General features: G+C 37.0%; 1 protein-coding gene across 1 annotated transcript in view; it reads right to left on the minus strand.

The window, feature by feature from the left end:
• Nucleotides 724-21,735, minus strand: part of SYT14 (synaptotagmin 14) — a 136,279-nt gene continuing 115,267 nt past the window's right edge. The window contains exons 5-6 of the mRNA XM_018060773.1: nt 5,852-6,041; nt 724-1,940 (exon numbers count right to left, since the gene is read on the minus strand). Of these exons, the coding sequence (XP_017916262.1) occupies nt 1,627-1,940; nt 5,852-6,041 (504 nt within the window). The 3' untranslated portion in view covers nt 724-1,626. The remainder of the gene's footprint in view (nt 1,941-5,851; nt 6,042-21,735) is intronic.

A 21,735-nucleotide genomic window follows, 5' to 3' on the forward strand; every position in this document is an offset into this window, starting at 1 on the left:
ATTTTTTATTATGGTAATAACAAGTTCTAGCTTACAATAATACATAGTACTTAGTTGGGACTAGGAACAATGATATACTGCTTTTGAATAACTGGTAAATAGTCTGTTTTGTCTAATTTAACTAGGAATTAGAAAGAGAAAAAAAATATTTTTCATATATACAAAACATTCTATTTAATAAAGTATGTGCATAAAATTATATATTGGGTAAGAGGCAAAATTAAAAAGAAAACTGCTTATAATATTCCTGATAATTAGAGTTCCTAAATATAAAAACAACAAATGCCTTGCCATTTAAAAAAATTAGCACATTATACAACTTTTACATACTTCAGAGGAAATAAAGATCTTGTGACACGGTTCTGAGGAATCTAATCTTTACATTTATAAAAATTGAAGGCCTAATTTTGCAAATACAACTTTCAAGCTGTATGAGCAAATTTAACTCACATGGAAGGCACAGGATGACATCACGTTGAAGAACGTATCTGTAAATTTCATAAAATCTAGTCACAAGTTACTAGAAACATTTTAAGGAATCTCAGAACTGTTTATGCTGTTCTGATTCAAACTTAGAACTGAAGAGTCTTTATATCACAAATACAAATTGAAGTCAGAGTGAAGAAGAAGAGAACTGTTTCTTATTTGAATGCTACCTGCTTTATGCAGTGTTGGTTAATAAACACTCAGAGCAGATGATTAAAATTTCCTTTAACTTGAATTGTTTCAATTTTCAACAGCTTATTCACTATATATTTTTTTAGTTTGTAAAAAAAATGTACTTTCACATTACTACAATTTTAAACAGTCAATCATTGAAAGAGATTTTTAAGTAAAGTCCTGCTCTATTAGCTTCCTACATTGGAATACAAGAATACAGGAAGTGCTTTCAACAGAAAGTTACATGGTTCTACAGTACAACCTGTCTAGGAGACTTGCAAAGGACCAGTACAGTGACTTGGTCTCTTTGGATCAGGCAAAATCAGAGGCAATTGAAGAAGTGAACTTTTCTTAAAATAATACATAAAAAGATTCCCTTATGAAAATGAATACTTGCTTGCACTTAGATTTAGTGCTATGGAGAAGAACAGAGGCACAACAAAAAGGAAAATAATCTGAACTAAAACAACGTACAATGTAACTGAAAGCCTTCACCATTAGACTTGACTGATGCAGGATGACTTTCTCATATTAGAGAACATCACACACACTGGGGACGAGCTAGTTTTGTGGATAATATGTAGCGTGACACTAACAGAGTGCTGCAACTACAAATTCTGATTTTCAAAATCATTTATAATCGTGACTTTTCATGATGTTACTGGCTCTTTTGCTACAGTAAAATTAACTTCACGCCAAAAGGATGCTCTGAAAGCTCTGGAGGACTGTTAGTTTAACAAAGAGGATGCCAGTTTCTCATTTTCTCAAACGCGCTCTGCTAGAGACCTATCTTTTCTTCGTTGATGTCAGCAGTAGACGTTAGCTCCACAGAATTTAAAGCTTTTGGGGAGAATGTTACAGATGACTCTTCAAAGAACAGCTCTTCTAACGGTGACTAGGTAACAGGAACGCTGCACTCAGAGATGCTGCTGCCTGGAACCGGAATTGCCCCTTCCTCCTGAGTCATCACGACTCTAGCAATGCGTGCCATCTACAGACTTGCTGTCCTTTGGACTCTTTCATTTCAGTCCAGTGGTTGAGTTCCTCTTCTCCAGAGCTGTTCAGACCTAAGGAAACCCAGCCTATCATCTCTTTCCTTTTCATGCTGCGTTTGTTATACACGGACAGTATGAGCGTCACATCAGAGAGCTGAAACAGGGCCACTTGAAAAACAAACGTTTCTTTGTAGACCGGATTTGGCTGCCCTCTGCGGATGGATGTCTTGCACTTGGACATCTCTTGGCCCATGGAATTCAGTAGGGTTAATTTAACATATGTATCTACAGAAAAAAACAAAGCAAAACATACCACAAATATCATTTGAAACAAACTCAAAATGTCTTTCTTGTAACACTTGATGAGGTTAAGTATTCAGACTTTATAAGGATATACCATGTTTACCATGTTTACCATAGTATACATGTATACCCTGTTTAGGAGAAATCTGGTAATTCCATTTTGATGTAGAAGATCATAAAATGTGACAAGTACAGAGAACGCTAAGTAGGCATAAAATCTTTGGGGGGGGGGTAATAATATCTTAACCTCACTATTTCTAGAATTTAAAGGTATACCTCATAATCCTTCCCTTACCCTGACCCCCCACCCCCGACCTCCCACTACCCACCCTGCCCATTCCCACCCCCATTTAGATTCACTAAGCAGGACATCATAGCATTAATAAACACTTAGCAAGCTCAGTTAGCCACAACACTGTAAAGCATTCCACTGTGTTTTCAGAGTGTAAGAATAAACAAACAAATAGAAATGAAGGCAAATGGCAAGGAGGAAAAGAGAAAGACAAGAATGCAAAGATGACATCGAAACAGCTTAGGATGAAATGTCAAAAAAATCTCTGCATGGATGTGGTTTTTAAATACATTTTTAAAACATTTCAGGGCCAAAATGAAGCCAAATGCACTAAAGACTCGACGTTTAGCAAATCAAGTAAAACTTTCTCCTTGGTTTCATGCAAGAGTACATTTAATGTGCTTTTTGGATGGTTAAAAATAAATACTACAGGATTCCTTTTTGGCACAATTTAATGTGAAGTTTTAAGTATGGTATCTTAACTATTTTCATGAATTATAAAAAAAAGTTGATGTGATGTTTAGTGTACCAAGTGAAACATAACAGTTCATTGCCTGGTTACTTAGGAGATAAACCCTCATTTCAAACAACTGTGTTTCCAATTTCTTCAGAACTCATGCAAATGATCTTCAGCATGTAGATCCATCATGTGTACTTCATATCAAAATTTCAATTAATTTTATGAAAATTTCAATATTTCTTAATGAAATATCTGTTTCTACATAAATCAATATAATGAATAAAAATTAAAACCTTTAATTTTAAAAGTTTTGCTAATTTTATAGATACTCTGAATACCATCATCCATAATCAGAGATAAATTCTAAGTTAGTTTTATTCAAAGTACCACAGATAATAAATGTGCATTTTTTGGAAATCAACATGGTGGACAGCTTCACTGCTGGCAAGTTTTAGGGTATTTTGTTTTTGCATGAAAAGACAACATCCAATTAGCCTCTACAGGAACTCACCTCGGATTATATAAACCTGTCCACCTATCAAGTGTTTTAGACAACAGAACAGTCCATCTGAGAACAGGGGGTGGAAAGCAGTAAAAGAAATAATGACCAGATGTCAATTGTTGGGTGAAGGAGGGTCAAAGGTTAGAAGTAAAGAGGAAACGCTGTTCACTGGAGTGGAAGAACACAACACTTTAGCATCTTAATTCAGGTAGAGGGTTGAACAAAGGGTATGTTGGGTAAATTTCATGGAATGAGAATTTTTAAGGTCACTGTGCAATCTTAAACAAAAATTACACTGTTTTAAAGTGGGACATCTTTATAATGATATCCTTGTGGTCTAAAGCACATTGAACATAGAATCATGCAAATTATCAGACTATAAAAGACTGAATAAAAGTCATTAAAAGATCATTATAATTATTATTTTGCTAATTTTTAAAGTTTATCCATGCAATATTTAACATTTCCAACACTTTTATTAATCCCAATGTAATATAAAATTGTTATGAAAAATAGGACTACTAAAATTTTTGTTCCTGAATGTTACTATTGTTCTTTTAAGACAAAAACTGGATTAGTCAGTCTTTAACACAGTTCAAAGCTTAGAACCCAGGTATATATGAAGGGTCACAATCTTATATACAGTATGACAAACTGATAAAACTGTCTTCTATTTTACTTTATAAATATTTTATTTCATATAATAAAGATTAATGTTAACTTGTATTTACCTGCTAGCTACCTCCCAGCTAATACCAGTAACTGTCCTAATACTGAAGCTCTAAATCTAAAATAATGGAAACTGCTATAACCTATTCTTTAACCTGAAAGATCTATTCTGTGGATGCAAATCTCTCTTGTATATTATCCTCTCCTGCCTCTCTCTACTCCCTATCCTTCATTTTAGTTCTGATAATTGTTTCTCTGCTTCTATCAGGGTGGCTTCAGCAAGGACAGAAAGACAAACCTATCATTTCATTCTGCTCCTTTCTAGCATTTCAAGTTAAAGATTTGTCAAAAAATTAAACTATTGGCTAAAGTAGGAATGGCAAACTGATGGCTTGCTACTAAATGTAATCCCAAATACATTTGGGATTTTTTATCCCAAAATTTTATGTTTATCTGTTACAGTGTTTCAAAAACACTCAAAGTTTAGCAAATCAAGTAAAACTTTCTCCTGATTCCAAGCAAGAGTACAGTGCTCCCTTGCATTTGCCACAGGTCTTTCCATGATTTTATCTTTCATTTACAAATTCTGCTCATTTAAGTTACTTCCCAGGCCATTTGAGTTTCCTTTCCTAGTGTGGATTAATGAAGATAACCAAGTCACACTTCCAAAGCTGTTTAGTAATTGCTTCTTTCCTTCCTCTGAATTTTTCCTTTTGGAAGGAAAAAGGGGACAATAATAATTGCATCCTTTTTACTTGCCTTTATCTGATTTGAGTATCACAATTACCCTGAGAGATACAACCTTAATTTTAGACATAAGGAAACAAACTTAGGGGAGTTAGGTCATTCGTCCATAGATAGATATATAGAAATATAAACCTAATTTTGGCCTCCGACTTTCTAATGCAGGGACAGATACACTGTGTGATGTATGTGAGAAGCAAGGTTTCCAGTACTACTGAGGGCACATTAAATATATTTTTATGACTTTTCACTTTGATTGAAAAAATAATTGTTAGAATACTTAGAAGTAAAGTTAACTCAAGGGTGGAAAAAGTTTCCCCTCCTCCAACAGTCATTTGCTACCTGGAGTAAAATCCTGCTTTCAGCAAGTTTGTGAGAAATCATGAAACAAATATAAGGGTGCCATTACTGTTCAAGACTTCCTTTCAAATTTAGAGCTTAGGCCATCAACAGCTTTAATTTTACAGAAATATAAAGAAGCTGCTACTTTCCCAGTTCGTTTCTACAGATAACAATAAACAGTTTTGGAGGTATACTGTGACAATTTCTCTGCGCTTGACCCACTCCCCACCTCCTGAACTAGGAGAGAGATGAGAGAGGAGAGAGAGATGCTGATGGACAGGGTAGAGGGATGTATACCATCTAGCTTTCCTTTCCTAGCATCCAGTATAAACGTCAAACCATTCCTTATTCATTTTGTCCTGGTAAAAGCAAAGCATATTTCATTTAAATAAGACTCTGCAGGCAGTACTGATTGATAATTTTAAAGGAGGAAAAATGTAAAGAAACATTTTTTTTCTTAAAATTGTTAATGCGGACAATAAGGAAAAATACAGAAAGATACACATTAGTTCACAGTACTGCATGCAGATAGAAAACACATTCATTTTCGTTAACAATAGCTATAAATATTCCTCATCATATCTGTGGAATATTACCTTAAACAAAGACTCATAACTTTTTCTGGTATTAGAAGATAATGGCTATGATAGGGCTGATTTATTCTGCAGATGCTGAAAAATGTAAAGTCTTGTCAGCTTACAATTAATATTTTGATTTTCAAATCTTTCTACTTCCCAAATGACTGGAAATAGAAAACATGAAATAGATTAGCTGATGATTGCACCATTATCGATTGGCTAAGACTAAATGACAGGATTGAAGCCCTAACACTTAGAATCCCGTAAGTACAGAAAACATTAGAATTAAGAAAAGTTTTCACTCACTGGGTGGCCTGTTTGCTGCCAAGTTCTTGAAGTGGCTGCCTTTTATCACTTCTGCGGATAGTCTTCCAGTTGTGGCATTATAGAGCAGACCAATGAGAATTTCTGGGACCGAGCCGTGTTCAAGAGACTGACAGGAGGACGTGCTTTCACTGCAGGACATTTCCGACACGCTCATTTGGGAGTCACAGCCCTGCAATCAAAAATGAGATCTTTATAGTATTTTGTAAAAAAAAGATATATTAATAGATATGTTGGTAATGCCCTGTCTGTTGGAATGAGGTAGGTAAATCATGATAAAGCCAAGAGTTGCAAGCAAAATTCCCAAAATACTAGATGAGAAATGTTTTTAGCATATTTTGGTTTCTGGATCTCTTTTCATCATATGACAGTCAAAGGAATAACAGGAGATGAGGTTTCATAAATTCTTGCATGTTTGTATACAAATGAGAAGAGAGAAATTTCTTAAACTCATAGCTGTTAATGAACTCTTTCCTGAATGCAAAAGATTGTTTAAAGATTTACTGACCTTAAAAGACTGACCCAGATTTAGACTCAATTGCATTAAATGTAAATGTCTTAATTGTGCCTTTAAAGACACAGATTGGCAGACTTTGATTAAATAAGCAAAAAATCTGCTATTTATACACTGATACGTAAAACACTGACATATAGAAAGTCGAATAAAAAAGGGTGGGAAAATATTTGCCATGCAAATGAAATTTGGTGTAGCTACATTAGTATCAGCCAAGGTTCGCTTCAAGGCAATAATAATTTCTAGAGATAAAGAGGTACACTGAATAATGATAACGCTTCAAATTTACCAGAAAGATAAAGTAATTCCAAATTTGCATGCATGGGCTCAAAAGCAAAGATTTAGAAAGCAAAAACTGCCAGAACTGGAAAGGAAACAGGCAAATCTACAACCAGTGGGATACTTCAGCATACTTCTTTCAGTAACTGACCAAATAAGGAGGCAAATAAATACAGTAATGGTGTAGAAGATTTGAATATCATGATAAGTAAAATTGACCTAATGGTAATATGCAGAATATCATATGCTACAACTACAGAATATACATTTTCTCAAGCACGTAGTGGATATTATATCCTTTTTTACACAATAGACTTTTATAAAAATATGTATTAAAAAAGCAAATTTCAAATGATGGAAATAATTCAGAATTTTTAAAACATCAGCTATGAATGCAAACTATCTTCTAGTGAAGAAAGAACTCCTATAAATTTGGAAATTAAGGATATAATTATAAATAACCCATGAGTACTTAAACAATAATGAAAATAAGTTACTTGAAAAGATTAACAAAAATAGATAAATGTTAGTCCAATTAAGAAAATAAGAGACAAGCAGAAATAAAAAATATCAGTAATGAAATGAGACACTACTATATAGTCTACTATATAGACCATGAAAAGATTTTTAAAAGAGTAAAAACAGCTTTCTTTCAACAAATTTGAAATTCTGATGTAATAGACATATTCTTGGAATAGTACAACTAACCAAAATAGACGCAAGAAGAAATACAATATCTGAAAAGTCTTACTGAAGAAATTGAATTAGTAATTAAACAAATTTCCAAAACAAACAGAAAATAAAACAAAAAAACTTTAGTTGGATGGCTTCAACAGTGATTTCTAATTAATACTACTAGTCTTATGCAGGGTTTCCCTGATAGCTCAGTTGGTAAAGAATCTGCCTGCAATGCAGGAGACCCCGGTCCAATTCCTGGGTTGGGAAGAGCTGCTGGAGAAGGGATAGGCTACCCACTCCAGTATTCTTGGTCTTCCCTTGTGGCCCAGTTGGTGAAGAAGTCTTATGCAAACTCTTTTGGATAGTAGGAAAAGAGGAAACACTCCCCCGTTTCCCTAAGAAAACAGAAAAACCTCGGGGCTTCCCTAGTGGTCCTATGGTGAAGACCCGTGGTTAAGACCCACTGAACAGGGCACGGGTTCCATCTGCAGTTGGAGAACTAAGATCCCACGTACCACGTGGTGTGGCCGAACAAAAATAGCCAAGCCTTAAGATCAAAACCTGACAGGGCATTATTAAAAAATTACAGGATTTTCTCATTCATAAACTTAAGATTCAACACTAAATAAACTGAGCAAAGGAAACTGAGCAACAGATAACATCACACTTAGTAAAAATTTTCAGTGTTTCCCCTTTGAAATTGGAGATGTGACAATGATGCCAACTATTACCACTGGCAGTCAGCGCTGCACTGGAGATTCCAGCTAGAGAAGGTCCTTAGCCTTACGAAAGGCAACACAATGAAGTAAAAGGCACAGTGACTTGGACTGTCCTTATGTGCATTTTACACAGTTATGCCACCATGAAATCGAAAAAGTCTGCAGACGTGTCACAGTTGCAAGGGTAAAATTTAAGAATCCATATATTGCTATATACCAGCAACAAATTCAAAAATAAAACTTATTTTGAAATGGCATTTATTAGAGGATAAAATATAAAATACCTAGGAATAAATGTACAAATGGTATGCAAGGACTCTGTACAGAAAACCATGAATATTATGGAGAGAAATTTAAAAGTGCTGCATATACTATGTTAATGAATTATAAGGTTCAATTTTGCAATATTCTCTCCAAATTGATTAAATGTAATCATAATTAAGACCTTAAGAGGCTTTTTGTGTGGAACTTCACAAACTAATTCTGAAATGTATGCAGTATATAGGTACAATGGAATAGCATTTAGTCTTAAGAAGGAAATCTTGCCATCTGTGACAACATGGATGATCCTGGAGGCCATTATGCTAAGTGAAGTAAGTCAGTCACAGACAAATACTGTGTGGTTTCCCTTATGTGAGATAGCTAAGATAGTCACAGAGCAGAGAGTAGAATGGGGGCTGCCAGCGGCTGCCAGCGCGGGGAATGGAGAGTTGTTGTTCAGTGGGTATAAAGTTTCAGTTATGCACAGTGAGTGAGTTCTAGAGACTTGCTGTACAATAATTAATCAATCTAGAGTTAACAATATTGAACTGTACACTTAAAATTTGTTAAAGGCTAGATATCACATTAAATGTTCTTACCACAATAAATACAAGATAAGATAGGGCGCTCTGCTCTACTGAGTATCAAAATTTACACCAAAGTTACATTATTGAAGACAATGTGATAAAACAATGCATAAAAGATTATTAAATAGAAAGCCCACTAATTAATCTACACATAATAGACGCAATTTACAACAAGGGTAGAACTATAAAGCAGTGGGGAAACGACAGTCTTTTTAATAAACAGTGACAGAACAACCAGTTATTGACATAGAAATAAATGAAAATTAATCCTACCTCAAAAATAGACCAAAAAACCCCAACTGTAGATCTGAATATAGAAGGTAGAATGATAAACCTATACATTAAAATAAGAGACTATATTCACCATCTCAGGGTAGGGGAAGACTTCCTTAAAGAAAACAGAAAAGCATTAATCATAAATTGAAGTTTAGTGAATCCAGCAATACTAAAATTAAGAATTCCTGAGCTTCAACCAAGACTTTCAAGAGAGCAGAAAGGCAAAATCATCAGGTAGGAACAGAGGTCTGAGATATACATAGTTCACAATTAGCTCAAATTCCAAATATACTAGCGCAAACACCTATAGCTCCGTAAGAAAAAGACGACAATATAAACACACTTGACAGATACTCGAACCTGCACTTTCACAAAACAATCGTCAATAAAAACCCGAAATGATGTTCAACTTCATTAACAATCAAGGAAAAGGAAATTAAAACCATGAGGTAACACTGTATAACAAACAGATGGGCTAAAACAATACTGTGGTTAGGACACAGAGCAACGGGAGGCCTCATTTTCCAATGGTTATAATGTAAAGCGATGCTTTCTCAAAATGTTAAAAATGCACAAACCATAATATCTGTCAATTCCATATATACTTATCTCCATCAGGAATATGTGTAATGCTTGCCAAGATACATATGAAAGAATGTCCTTAGCAGCATTATTTATAAGGGCCTCAAAGAGTGGAACAGATAAACAATTTGTGGTGAGTTCATAAAATACAGCAAAGAGAGCAATGAAACTAATTATAACTACATTTACAAACATGATTTTGAGTGAAAAATGCTGAACCTAAAAGGATACTTAGCTATATGGTTCCATTTATTTAAATTTCAACAACAAAAGCCCAAAACGAAAACCAAAGAAAGACCAAGATAATACTAAACTTAAGTATTTCAAACACTAAATTTAAGTATTTCCTGATGATGCATGAATAGACGGTAAAATGATAACAACAGTAAAAAAGTGATTAACTTAAAAGTAAAAATTGTGGTTAACCCCCGGGGTGGGGAGAGAAGAAAGAGTGACTGGAAAGGACACGGGGGTTTCTGGGGGGTACAGGCAATATCTTATTTTCCGACCTGGATGGTAGCTACATGGGTTGTACATTTCTGTCTTTTACGATTTCTACTATGTGTTTGTGTGTGTGCATGCTAAGTCACTTCAGTCGTGTCTGACTTTGCAACCCTATGGCTTGCAACCTGCCAGGCTCCTCTTTCCATGGAATTGTCCAGGCAAGAATACAGGAGTGGGTTGCCATTTCCTCCTCCAGCGGACCTTTTGGACTCAGGGATCAAACCCGCATATCTTTCTGTCTCCTACGTTGGCAGGTGGGTTCTTTACTACTAGTGCTACCTGGGAAGCCTTCTATGCGTTTGGTTTCACAAGAAAAAAGGTTTAATGAAAAAATTACATGACACAAGGATACAACATTTATAATGATTAAAATTGTATAAAAATATGATAAAATGTTTAGGATAAAATAATGATAAAAATATTTGGGGCTTTCTTTGCACACTCCTAAAGGGATTCACTCCATGAGTTAAAAGATGAACTAAAGAGCCTCTTGATGAAAGTGAAAGAGGAAAGTGAAAAAGTTAGCTTAAAGCTCAACATTCAGAAAACTAAGATCATGGCATCTGGTCCCAACACTTCATGGCAAATAGATGGGGAAACAGTGGAAACAGTGAAAGACTATTTTTTTGGGCTCCAAAATCACTGCAGATGGTGACTGCAGCCATGAAATTAAAAGACGCTTACTCCTTGGAAGTTACCTAGACAACCTAGACCAACCTAGACAGCATGTTAACAAGCAGAGACATTACTTTGCCAACAAAGGTCCGTCTAGTCAAGGCTATGGTTTTTCCAGTGGTCATGTATGGATGTGAGTTGGACTATAAAGAAAGCTGAGCGCTGAAGAATTGATGCTTTTGAACTGTGGTGTTGGAGAAGACTCTTGAGAGTCCCTTGGACTGCAAGGAGATCCAACCAGTCCATCCTAAAGGAAATCAGTCCTGAATATTCACTGGAATGACTGATGCTGAAGCTGAAACTCCAACACTTTGGCCACCTCATGCAAAGAGCTGACTCCTTTGCAAAGACCCTGATGCTGGGAAAGATTGAAGGCAGGAGGAGAAAGGGACAACAGAGGATGAGATGGTTGGATGGCCTCACTGATTCAATGGACATGAGTTTGAGTGAACCCCAGGAGTTGGTGATGGATAGGGAGGCCTGGCGTGCAGCAGTCCATGGGGTTGCAAAGAGTTAGATACGACTGAGCAACTGAACTGAACTGAATTGATAATACTATTATTCTACAACAAACTTTTAGATTTAAAAATTATAGATTTAGATGTTTAGATTAAAAAAATCTAAATATGTCTTGCACAAGTCTTCAAGTTTGAATTTAGGTTGGCTTATACAAGTAATCAAGGAGAATTAAAACTTACTTGGGGATTGTATAAACTCACTGGACTAATATTGAGAGGGATAAAAGTCTCCTATTGTCAACTCTAACTCTAAACCACAGAGGAGAAAGCCAGAAAAAAAAGATACATCTTATGTTCCTAAATCATGGGTACACACAACACTTAGTTTGGTATGTTTTCATGACAGTTGGAGGAGAAAACATAATTTTAGTAAGTTTCAATTAGGATATATCATCACTTATGAAAATAGTGTCAGAAACATGCTCAAGCACATTTGGTGCGTTTGCTACATTAGGCTATTATACTAGCAGCATCTGTTAGAATATTGTGAAATGCATTTTTCATAGTATAGTATTTTTCATGTTAACCTATTGTCAGATAATAAGATAGGAACCTAATGTTTTCTTATCCACCCATTAAGGTCATTAAGTGGTGTCCCAGGAAAGTCTTGGGAAAGGTCTTTCTTGCTCCTAAGCAAAACAGCTAACTTATCTCCCCATGTACTGCTGCAAAAATGTCCTTGTCTCCAAGCCCAACAAAATAAAGAAAGAGTGGTAAAATCCTCGGTGATCACATTTTATTTCAGGAAGCCCTGCTGAAATATAGTTCGTGTTTAACAGAAAAAAGACTATTTTCTGAGGAGTTCATTCTGAATTTATACCTTAGGAAAAGTGCAAATCTCACGGTCTTTTCCACTGCCATCGGTGTAACTGCCTATCCAGGGTTGGCATCGCTGTGGCAGTGCATGGGGATCACTGGGTACCATGAAGGCAGTCGAGAGTAACAATATAAATAGAGTAACTGGAGCAAAGACAAAGTAAATACAGATGCTCTATACTCAAGTGGCATCTTTGCTTCAACGATTCCTCAGGGCAAGTTGCTCCATTCAGCGTGCGTTCAGGAATCTACCTACTCTCACTGCAGACTCCATCATTAATTTATCACTAGGGCTTGCCTTGGTGGCAGTAACTGCAGGTGATTGACCCAAAGTCAAACAAATCCCAATCATAATTGAGTCTACTTAAAGGAATTGTCCCACAGGCTCCCTAAAGTGAAAGTATAACTTCTTCCCATATAACATAATACTTCATTTCTTTTTCACACTTCTCTTCTTTCCTCTTGAGTCCTCTGCCCTAGGGTGAAGGATGATAAGCAATCTGTAGGAAAAAAAAATGGTTTAATTTCCCCAAGAAATAAACCAACTCTATATAATGTTTACCATAAGCAGAATTTGTGCTTATGATAGCCATTACATGTCCTTATGCTAATAGGTTAAAAACAGGTAGGAACTTGTATATGTAGAGAGAAAAACATAAGATTAAAAAATATAATACAACAGAACTATTAGGTAAATGTGCTGAGTTTTTTAATTAATACTAAACTGACTTCACCTTACTTGTAACCACTTCTACTCAGGGAAAACTGCTGAACTCTATAGTGGTAATTACGATGAATTTGAATATTTCATGTTGAATTTATTTTCCCTGTGCCTCGAAGATATTTCCTGGTTTTTAAGGTAATTTGCACAGCATAAAATGCTTCCATTACACTTTCCTAAAAATGGGGCGATGGGGGCGCAGAGGGTGCTGAAGTGTGACCACTCCAGGGCTGCAACACTTAGGGCCCTTCCCAGCCCCAGGGCACGAGCCCCAGTCAGACGAGGTAAGGAGGAGACGCGGTGGTGGTTTAGTCGCTCAGTCGTGTCTGACTCTTGCAACCCTCTGGACTGTAGCCCGCCAGGCTCCTCTGCCCATGGGATGCTCCAGGCAAGAATACAGGCGTGGGTCAGCATTTCCTCCTCCAGGGGATCTTCCCGACCTAGGGATCGAACCCGCACCTCCCACACTGCAGGCAGATTCTTCCCTGACTGAGCCAGCAGGGAAGCCCACCACGGGCAATTTCAGGAAGGAGGAAGCGAGAACAGCATAACCGCGCCACGTGTGACCCCTCTTCCACTTCCACTCCCTCCCCAATCCAGTGTAAAGGAGAGTCATCCTGCATTTTGGTAGGGGTATAAATACCCATTAACTCTAAAGGATCACTTAACTGGAGTAAGCAAGGGCTGGGTGGATCGTTTCCATTTCAGAGTGGTATTGGAATCAGGATAGGTTCCGGTTGCAAGTGACAGACAATGGCTACGGGCAGGGTTAGAAGTGGCCTTCCCAGACTGGGTCTGCCCCCAAAGCAACAGGTTACGGAGGCTACCAAGAGCTCCCTACCAAAAACACAGGAGGGACAAAGACAAAAAGCATCAAAGGGAGGACCAAGAGAGCTGGAAGGCAGCAGCAAGCCCTCCTCCTGTCTGCGTGGGGCCCTTGCACTGCACGAGGAAGGAGACTCATTTCAGCCTGCAGAACACCAGTCCATCTCCCTCCCTGCAGGGAAGCCTGGTGCTGAGAAGCTGCTGGCACTTACCATCAAACTACCAAAACTTTCACGATCTGAACACACACACGGGAATTTACAGCTTTTGTAATACAACAGTTAACACAATGGCAGCTTCAGATGCTCATGGGTCCAGGCCTCAACCTGTGTCACTAGGAAGAGTTCTCTCCCATTCCTTGGGTTTGTTTCCCAAATTTGGCCTTATTCGCAGGTAGACTCTTTGCTCCAAGCTGCCAGATAGTTTTCAGCAGCTCTGAGTATTTTGGGAAAGAGGAAGATAGCATCCTGATTGCTCCAACCAGAACGAAGTCACGTCATCAAAAGTACAGGGGCAGGTTGGTCTCCCAAGCGAAATCTGGATACTGTGGCCACAGGAAGACAAGGGAGCCAGGCAGGAAAAAACGGATGTCTACTACAGAGCCTGTTCAATTGAGCTGTTCGCCTTGCATTTTCCCCCGTGACCTTCAGTGAGGACTATCACTTCTGCCACTGAGGAGCTGGTGACGCTGCTCCCATCACACCAACCATGACTACTTCCCTGTCTCTTTGCTTGGTTTGTTCTGAGGTCATCAGCTTTGCAAGAGCCAGAGAAAAGGAAACGATGGTTCAGAGAAAGGGAATGTTACTACGCTCGTGGAGCAGAGCTCTGATATTCAGGTTAGCTAATGAAGAGTGGGGAAAAAAGGGGGAAATTCTCACTTTCTCTTTCATACAGAAAGTTTTTTCATATTAACACTGAAGATGTACTGATGAGATTTAAGATACAACAAAAATTAATTGTCAAACAAATAAAAACAAGACGTTTTCTAGTACCAATACTTGAATACAGCATCTTGTGGAAATGGTCATAAAAACTCCTGTTTTTATCTAAATTTCTATATGTATATGTATAAATATATGTACCTATTCTTTTTTGCTACATTCAATATGAACATATTTAATTTGGCATTTCTGCATACATGCTTGTGAAAGCTTGCTTTGAGCTTGTGAGATTGGTTTTTATAAACCAAAAAATGTTTCCCATGCTCTCAAACAATTCCTATGCTACATAAACTATTTCAGAGTATACAAAAGAAAAGTACCCTTCTCTTTTGAGATGTATAACTTTGACACTAACTAGATAAGAAGAATATAAAATTATAAACGAATCTCACTTATAAGCATATATGCAGAAACCCCAAGCTAAATACTGTATTAAATTGAATTCAACAACAAAAACTACGTATATATATTTCATCAAATAGGTATTATTCCAAGAGAGTTATGTGTTCATTGAAGTTGCCTTTGAAACTCAACCATCTTTTTTCTTTCTTTTATGAGAATCTGTTTAGACTGCTGATTGAAACTTCTTAATGGTAATAAGTCATCTCAAGTTTTCTATTACTCCTGAATCACTTTTAAGAAATTCATATTTTCAAAAAAACTGCCCATTTCATCTAAGTTTTCAAACTTGTTTTTCTAGAATTATTCTCTTTATGATCCTGAAATTTCCACTGAATTGATGATTATGTCCCCCTTTTCACTTAGCATAATGTTTTTCTTTCCTGATCAATATCTCCAGAGGTTTATCTAACTTATTAGCAATTAAAAAAACCCAGCTTTTGTTTTTCCTAAAACCTCTTTACTCTTTTTCTTTCAGTAATTTCTCCTCATTTTCCTTTTCTAACTTCCTGTGTTGAAGAATATTTAACTCATCAATTTCCATTCTTACAATTATATTTAAGACTATACATTTCTCTGTAATATCGTTATATCTGTAGGGCATAAATTTAATTCTGTTCTCATTTTGTCTGGTCCTAAACCTTTCCAATTTCCATTATGCTTTCTTCTCTGACCCAGAGTTAAAGAGTTTCTTGTTTATCTACATATAGATTTGAGGGATGGGCAGGCATGAGGCCTTCCTCTTTGACCTCTACTCAATCATGGACTTCTAGCTAAATGGGCCTCCTTGCTTTTCCCCGAAAACATCACACACCCTCTGGGCTCGCAGGATGGGCTGTTCTACCTGCTCGCAATGTTCTTTCTCCAGATATGCAAGTGACTAACTCTTTAGTTCTAAGTTTTTGCCCACAAGTTGCACTGCCTATGGTGACCTTTTGTTTAAATCACAACTCCTTGCCAACTAGCACTCTTGACCCTGCCCACCCTTTTTTCCCATTCACTATCATTATAACCTTCTCACATACTGTATACTTATTATATTCACTGTATCCCAAGTCTTCCCTCTCCACTAATGAATTAAATTCCGTGCAGGTAAAATTTATGTCTACTTTTCATTAATGCACTCAGTACACAAAACCACCAGGATGATGTCTGGCATATAATGTATGTGTGTGTCAGAGATATTTGTGGAAGGAAATTCTAATTTCAATCAAATGCGGTCAAAGAATGAAGTTTATATATTAATTCCTTGTTATTTGTGGAGAATTCCTTTGTGGCCTGACATATGTATGGTTGACATTTGTAACTACTCTACACATGCTTACGTTTATTAAGTAGAGGTCCCATACATATACATCAAATTAAACTTGTTCTACATTAAATCAAATCAGGCCTTCCATATCTTTGCTAGTATTTTTCTGCTTGCCCTATCTCTGCTTATTTAGGTTTTCTACACACTTAATAATCTCTCAGCTCACAGTTACTTCTATCTTATTTCCTTCTTTTGAATTCAACGTTCTTCCTCTATAAGCACATGCTTGAGTAATTATCCCAGCAAGGGAACTATGAGTGCTACACTCTCTTGGTCTTTGCTTGAAAACACTGGAATTTGCCCCCTTCCTTAGCAATAATTTAGGTGGCTGTAAGGTTCCAAGTCGGTAGCTTATTTGCTTTGGCTCCACACAGATATTAGACCAGTGCCGTTTAGGGTTTAGGGCTGTTGAGAAGCCTTCTGTTGGACAAACTACTGTTCCCTTCCCTTTCCTCTGTGCTTGTTTTTATCATTCTGTCTTCAGTGTTCATCCTATCGCTGTAACCTCTGTAGATGTGGTTTCATTTACGATAATCCTGCTTATTAGCACTTGCACTTTTTCAATCTGATGATCTATGTTTTTCAAATGTTTCCTCTTACTATTTCTAGTCTCTCCTTCTGGAGTTTTTAAAAGAAAATATATTTTAATATTCTCCTTCTACTCTTCATTCTGCTTACCATGTTATTCATATTTTTCATTGATTCTATTTTTAATGACTCTATCCTTCATTCCAGAAGTTCCATATGGTCATTATTTAAATCTGCCTCTTTTCCCATATTGTCTTGTTCTTTCCTTGTGGTTTCTGTTACGTCTTTTAGTTTTTTGTTCATTTAAAGCATATTTATTTTATAACCTCTTCCATAATGTCTTATTAAGTTGAAAGGTCTGTTGCTGAAGCTGAAGCTACAATACTGTGGCCACCTGATGCATGGAGCCAATTTCTAGGAAAAGACCCTGATGCTAGGAATGATGAAGGCAGGAGGATAAGGGGGTGGCGGAGGATGAGGTTAGATAGCATCACTGACTCAATGGACGTGAATTTAAGCAAACTCCAGGAGATAGCGGAGGACAGAGGAGCCTGGTGTGCCACAGTCCATGGGGTTACAAAGAGTCACACACGACTTAATCACTGAACAAAAACAACAATAGCAACAACAGTGTCCTATTAATTTATGTCCTAGAGATGCCAACATATCTATTTTTGGGGCCTGCTATCATCACGGTGGGTTATTTTTTTCTGCCTATACTCCTTTCTAATGTAAGTTCATCTTTAAGCTGCTAAGTCGCTTCAGTCGTGTCCGACTCTGTGCAACCCCATAGACGGCAGTCTACCAGGCTCTGCCGTTGCTGGGATTCTCCAGGCAAGAACGCTGGAGTGGGTTGCCATTTCCTTCTCCAATGCATGAAAGTGAAAAATGAAAGTGAAGTCTCTGAGTCGTGTCCAACTCTCAGCGACCCCATGGACTGCAGCCTACCAGGCTCCTCCGTCCATGGGATTTTCCAGGCAAGAGTACTGGAGTGGGGTGCCATTGCCTTCTCCTTCATCTTTAAGAGGGATTGTTTTTCTTTGTTGGGAATTCTGTATTACTTAGGTTTGGCTACCTGAACAAAATAAGATGTTATTTAAGGTTTGGCTACCTGAACAACGTAAGATGTTCCCAAGAAGTAGTAGGGAACAAAATATTTGTAGAAAACCAACAGTAGCCATTATGCCCCCATAGCCAATATTTATATTCTCAGCTTATTTAATAATTTTTGGAAATACTCATATTCATCTTACAATCTTGACTTAATTTATTTGTGACCATACTTCAGGCTACTTGCAAAAAAGTAATTAAGAGAGCAAATATTGCTTTCTTTATCTTACTGAAGGAAACTAAATAGAATAGAAACAAAACATTTTGGAAGTCAGCAGTAAAAGAATCTATTGAATGTTCTGCACATAGCACTGTTCTTGGGGAGAGATGAACTAATCCTAAACCAGGCTATGCTAACATATCGTCAGAGGTTTATGGGAGAATACAGGTAGATCTGATCAACTCTGGAATATCGAAAACTATATTCCAAAGAACAGATTTTGAAGTAGGCTCTAACAGGATTTCAATAGGCACAGGGAAGGGCATTTCAGACAGCAAAGTGAGCTAAGGCTCAAATGTGGATAGTACATTTGGTAAAAAAAAAAAAAAAAGATCTGGTGTAGCTGGTGTATATGGGGAGGGATAGAAAATGTAGAAAGTAAGACTGAAGCCAAATTTTACTCACCTAACTAGGTAAACATTTCCATCATAAACTATAACCTTGCTTTGTCTGTCTTTCTTGCTAGATTCTAAGTCTGTTGAAGGTAGAACCTTTGTTTTATTTGTCTTTTATGTCCCCAAATTAGCATAGTACTTCTCACTCAGCAAGCACTTAACAAATATTGTTTAATAAAAAGAATAAGTTGTGAAAAACATGAAATGTGGGAGTAAGAAATACCGGACCTGCTCTCTAAGCAGTGGAGAGCAAGAGAGAGAGAGGCACTGTGAACTGGAAGCAACATCTCTGGTTGACGCCTTAGATAGCAGATGGCCAAACATGGGCATGACTGAGTGCCTGGGCAGTAGTCACGCTTTGCTTTGTTTGGCTAGTGACAGATAGGTCTCTCCTTGAGAAGTACCTGTAGTCTTTGGGTACATTTTACATTTTAAGCAAAAAAACCTCAACTTTTTACCTTGTAGGAAACATAGGCTTTAAAAATATATGATTTACTATAATTTATTTTGATTATTATTGGAGATCTAGAAACATATCATATAGTGGAAGTAATCATATTAGATTTTTGTAACCTGAAAAACAGCTTTAGCACATAAGAACCAGGACTTTTGTTTCAAAATAAATGTAGCTGACTTCTCTCTTTTCTTAATAATCTATCATATTTCTGAAAACCGGAAAAGCTTTTTTTCTCTTAGGTATCTGAGTCACTGGAAATATGTATTGCTAAGGTAGTATAGAGGCTGCACCCCAGAAATACATACAACTCCTCACAGAAACACTTGTGGGAGGTGTAAGCTTTTTAAAATCGGTCACTAAGCTCACAGAGTGTTGCTGCTGCTGCTGCTAAGTCACTTCAGTCGTGTCCGACTCTCTGCGACCCCATAGACAGCAGCCCACCAGGCTCTGCCGTCCCTGGGATTCTCCAGGCAAGAACTCTGGAGTGGGTTGCCATTTCCTTCTCCAATGCATGAAAGTGAAAAGTAAAATTCCAATGCAATGCAATTCCTAGTGTATTCCAAACATATTAAACTTTTCCTTTAAACAATTTGTTTTAAATGAGATGATCTGAATCTGTGTTCTTACTAGAAATGTAATTTATTTTTTACTATTGGAAACTGAAATAGAACGATAACAACAGGCCCAAATTATTGGGTTGGCCAAAAAATTCATTCAGGTTTTCCTGTAAACTCATGAAAAACTCAAATGAACTTTTTGGCCAACACAGTATTACAAAATGCTTCCTAAATTTTTGTTATATTCTATTACCCAGTGGCTACTGGTTTTCTAACTGTGGTTAATGGAACCTATTGAATTTCATTTTGAAAAAAAAATTTTTTTTAAACTATTTAAAATCTAAAATAATAACTATAAATGCACATAAATGAGAATTTAAATAGAGAGGTGATACAGCATACTGGTAAGGAAAGCAAACCCTGGGGTCAGACTACCAGGGTTTGTCAGTTATGAAATGTGACTATGCAAAGTAGTCATGCTTTATCTAAAAAACTTGTAATAACTGTCTACTTTCTTAGTAGTTAAACTGAATGCTAACAAACTATAGAATACTACTGCATTTACTTTTATTGAAGGTTTAATTTTGTATTTTGGACTAAAGATGTACCTGCTTGCCATTTCTGTTTATTTAGAAGTAGTACTTGGATTCTGCACAGTGAGCTGTTTAAAAAGAGGTACCATTTGTAACTCTCCATCTGTGTGAATCAGACTTAGTTTTTGTTGTGCAATATTAAAAAAAAATAATCTGGATTGAATTTAAGAGCTGAAGTTAAGATTAAAACGTATTATCAGCAACTGTATAATTGTAAGTATCTATGCTATTTCTTGCCTCGAAAATTCCACAGACAGAGGAGCCTGGTGGGCTACAAAGAGTCGGACACGGCTGAGCAGCTAAGCATGTACCCACGCACGTGCTTTGAAGTAAGACAATGGATTTATATGCAAGCTCTGACCTTTTGCCATCTGTATGACCTCTGACATATTCTTAAATTTCCTTGAGACTCAATTTCTTTATTTATAAAACAAAGATAGAAATAGTATTAATACTATCTCAAAATTTTTATTCTACATTTTCTTGTTCAAGAAACAGCTCCATTATTCTCAGTGTTTGATGTTATAAATAAATATTACAAGGTAAGAGCTCTGTTAGTAAAATTACTTTATATATTTGGGTTACCAATAACATTTCTTTGAAATAAAGGATGTGACTGCTTGAGAGACTTGAAAAATCATGTCCCACACTGTCTTTATACTCTTCTGTTTCTGAATGGTCCATTCGAACGACCAAATTTTAAACACTATAAGGCTGTGCTGCCCCCTGCTGCCCCAGTTTCTCTAATATGTTTTGAATTTTCTGAGAAATCAAAACTTACACTTCAGTATTACAGTTAAGTAACTCTGCAGTAGGCCGGAAGACTGGATGGTCAAATATGGTATGCAGTGCTCAATAATATATGAAATTTGTCAACTACTTAAGACTTCCCTGGGAGCTCAGATGGTAAAGAATCTGCCTGCACTGTGGGAGACCTGGGTTCACTCCCTAGGTTAGGAAGAGCCCCTGGAGGAGGGCATGGCAATCCACTCCAGTATTCTTACCTGGAGAATCCCATGGGCAGAGGAGCCTGGCGGGCTATAGACCATGGGGTCGCAAAGAGTTGGACACGACTGAGTGACTCACACTTATTAAGAACACACAATCTGATAGTGGGAACAGATAAATATAACATGCTCCCAATTTGCATAACATTTAAAAACCATTCAGTTATTTGGCTGCGCTGGGCTTAGTTGCTGCATGTGGAATCTAGTTCCCTGACCAGGGATCAAACCTGGGCCCCCTGAATTGGGAGCGTGGAGTTCTCAGCCACTGGATTACCAAGAAAACCACCAATTTGCATAACATGTAACAAATGTAGATGTCCCATGCTAAATAACTGCTATAATTGCTATTACTTAAAGTACTACTGACACCTTGTGGATAATACGGCTCA

The sequence above is a fragment of the Capra hircus genome, chromosome 16 (genome assembly GCF_001704415.2).
Source record: "Capra hircus breed San Clemente chromosome 16, ASM170441v1, whole genome shotgun sequence".
Taxonomy (NCBI): domain Eukaryota; kingdom Metazoa; phylum Chordata; class Mammalia; order Artiodactyla; family Bovidae; genus Capra; species Capra hircus.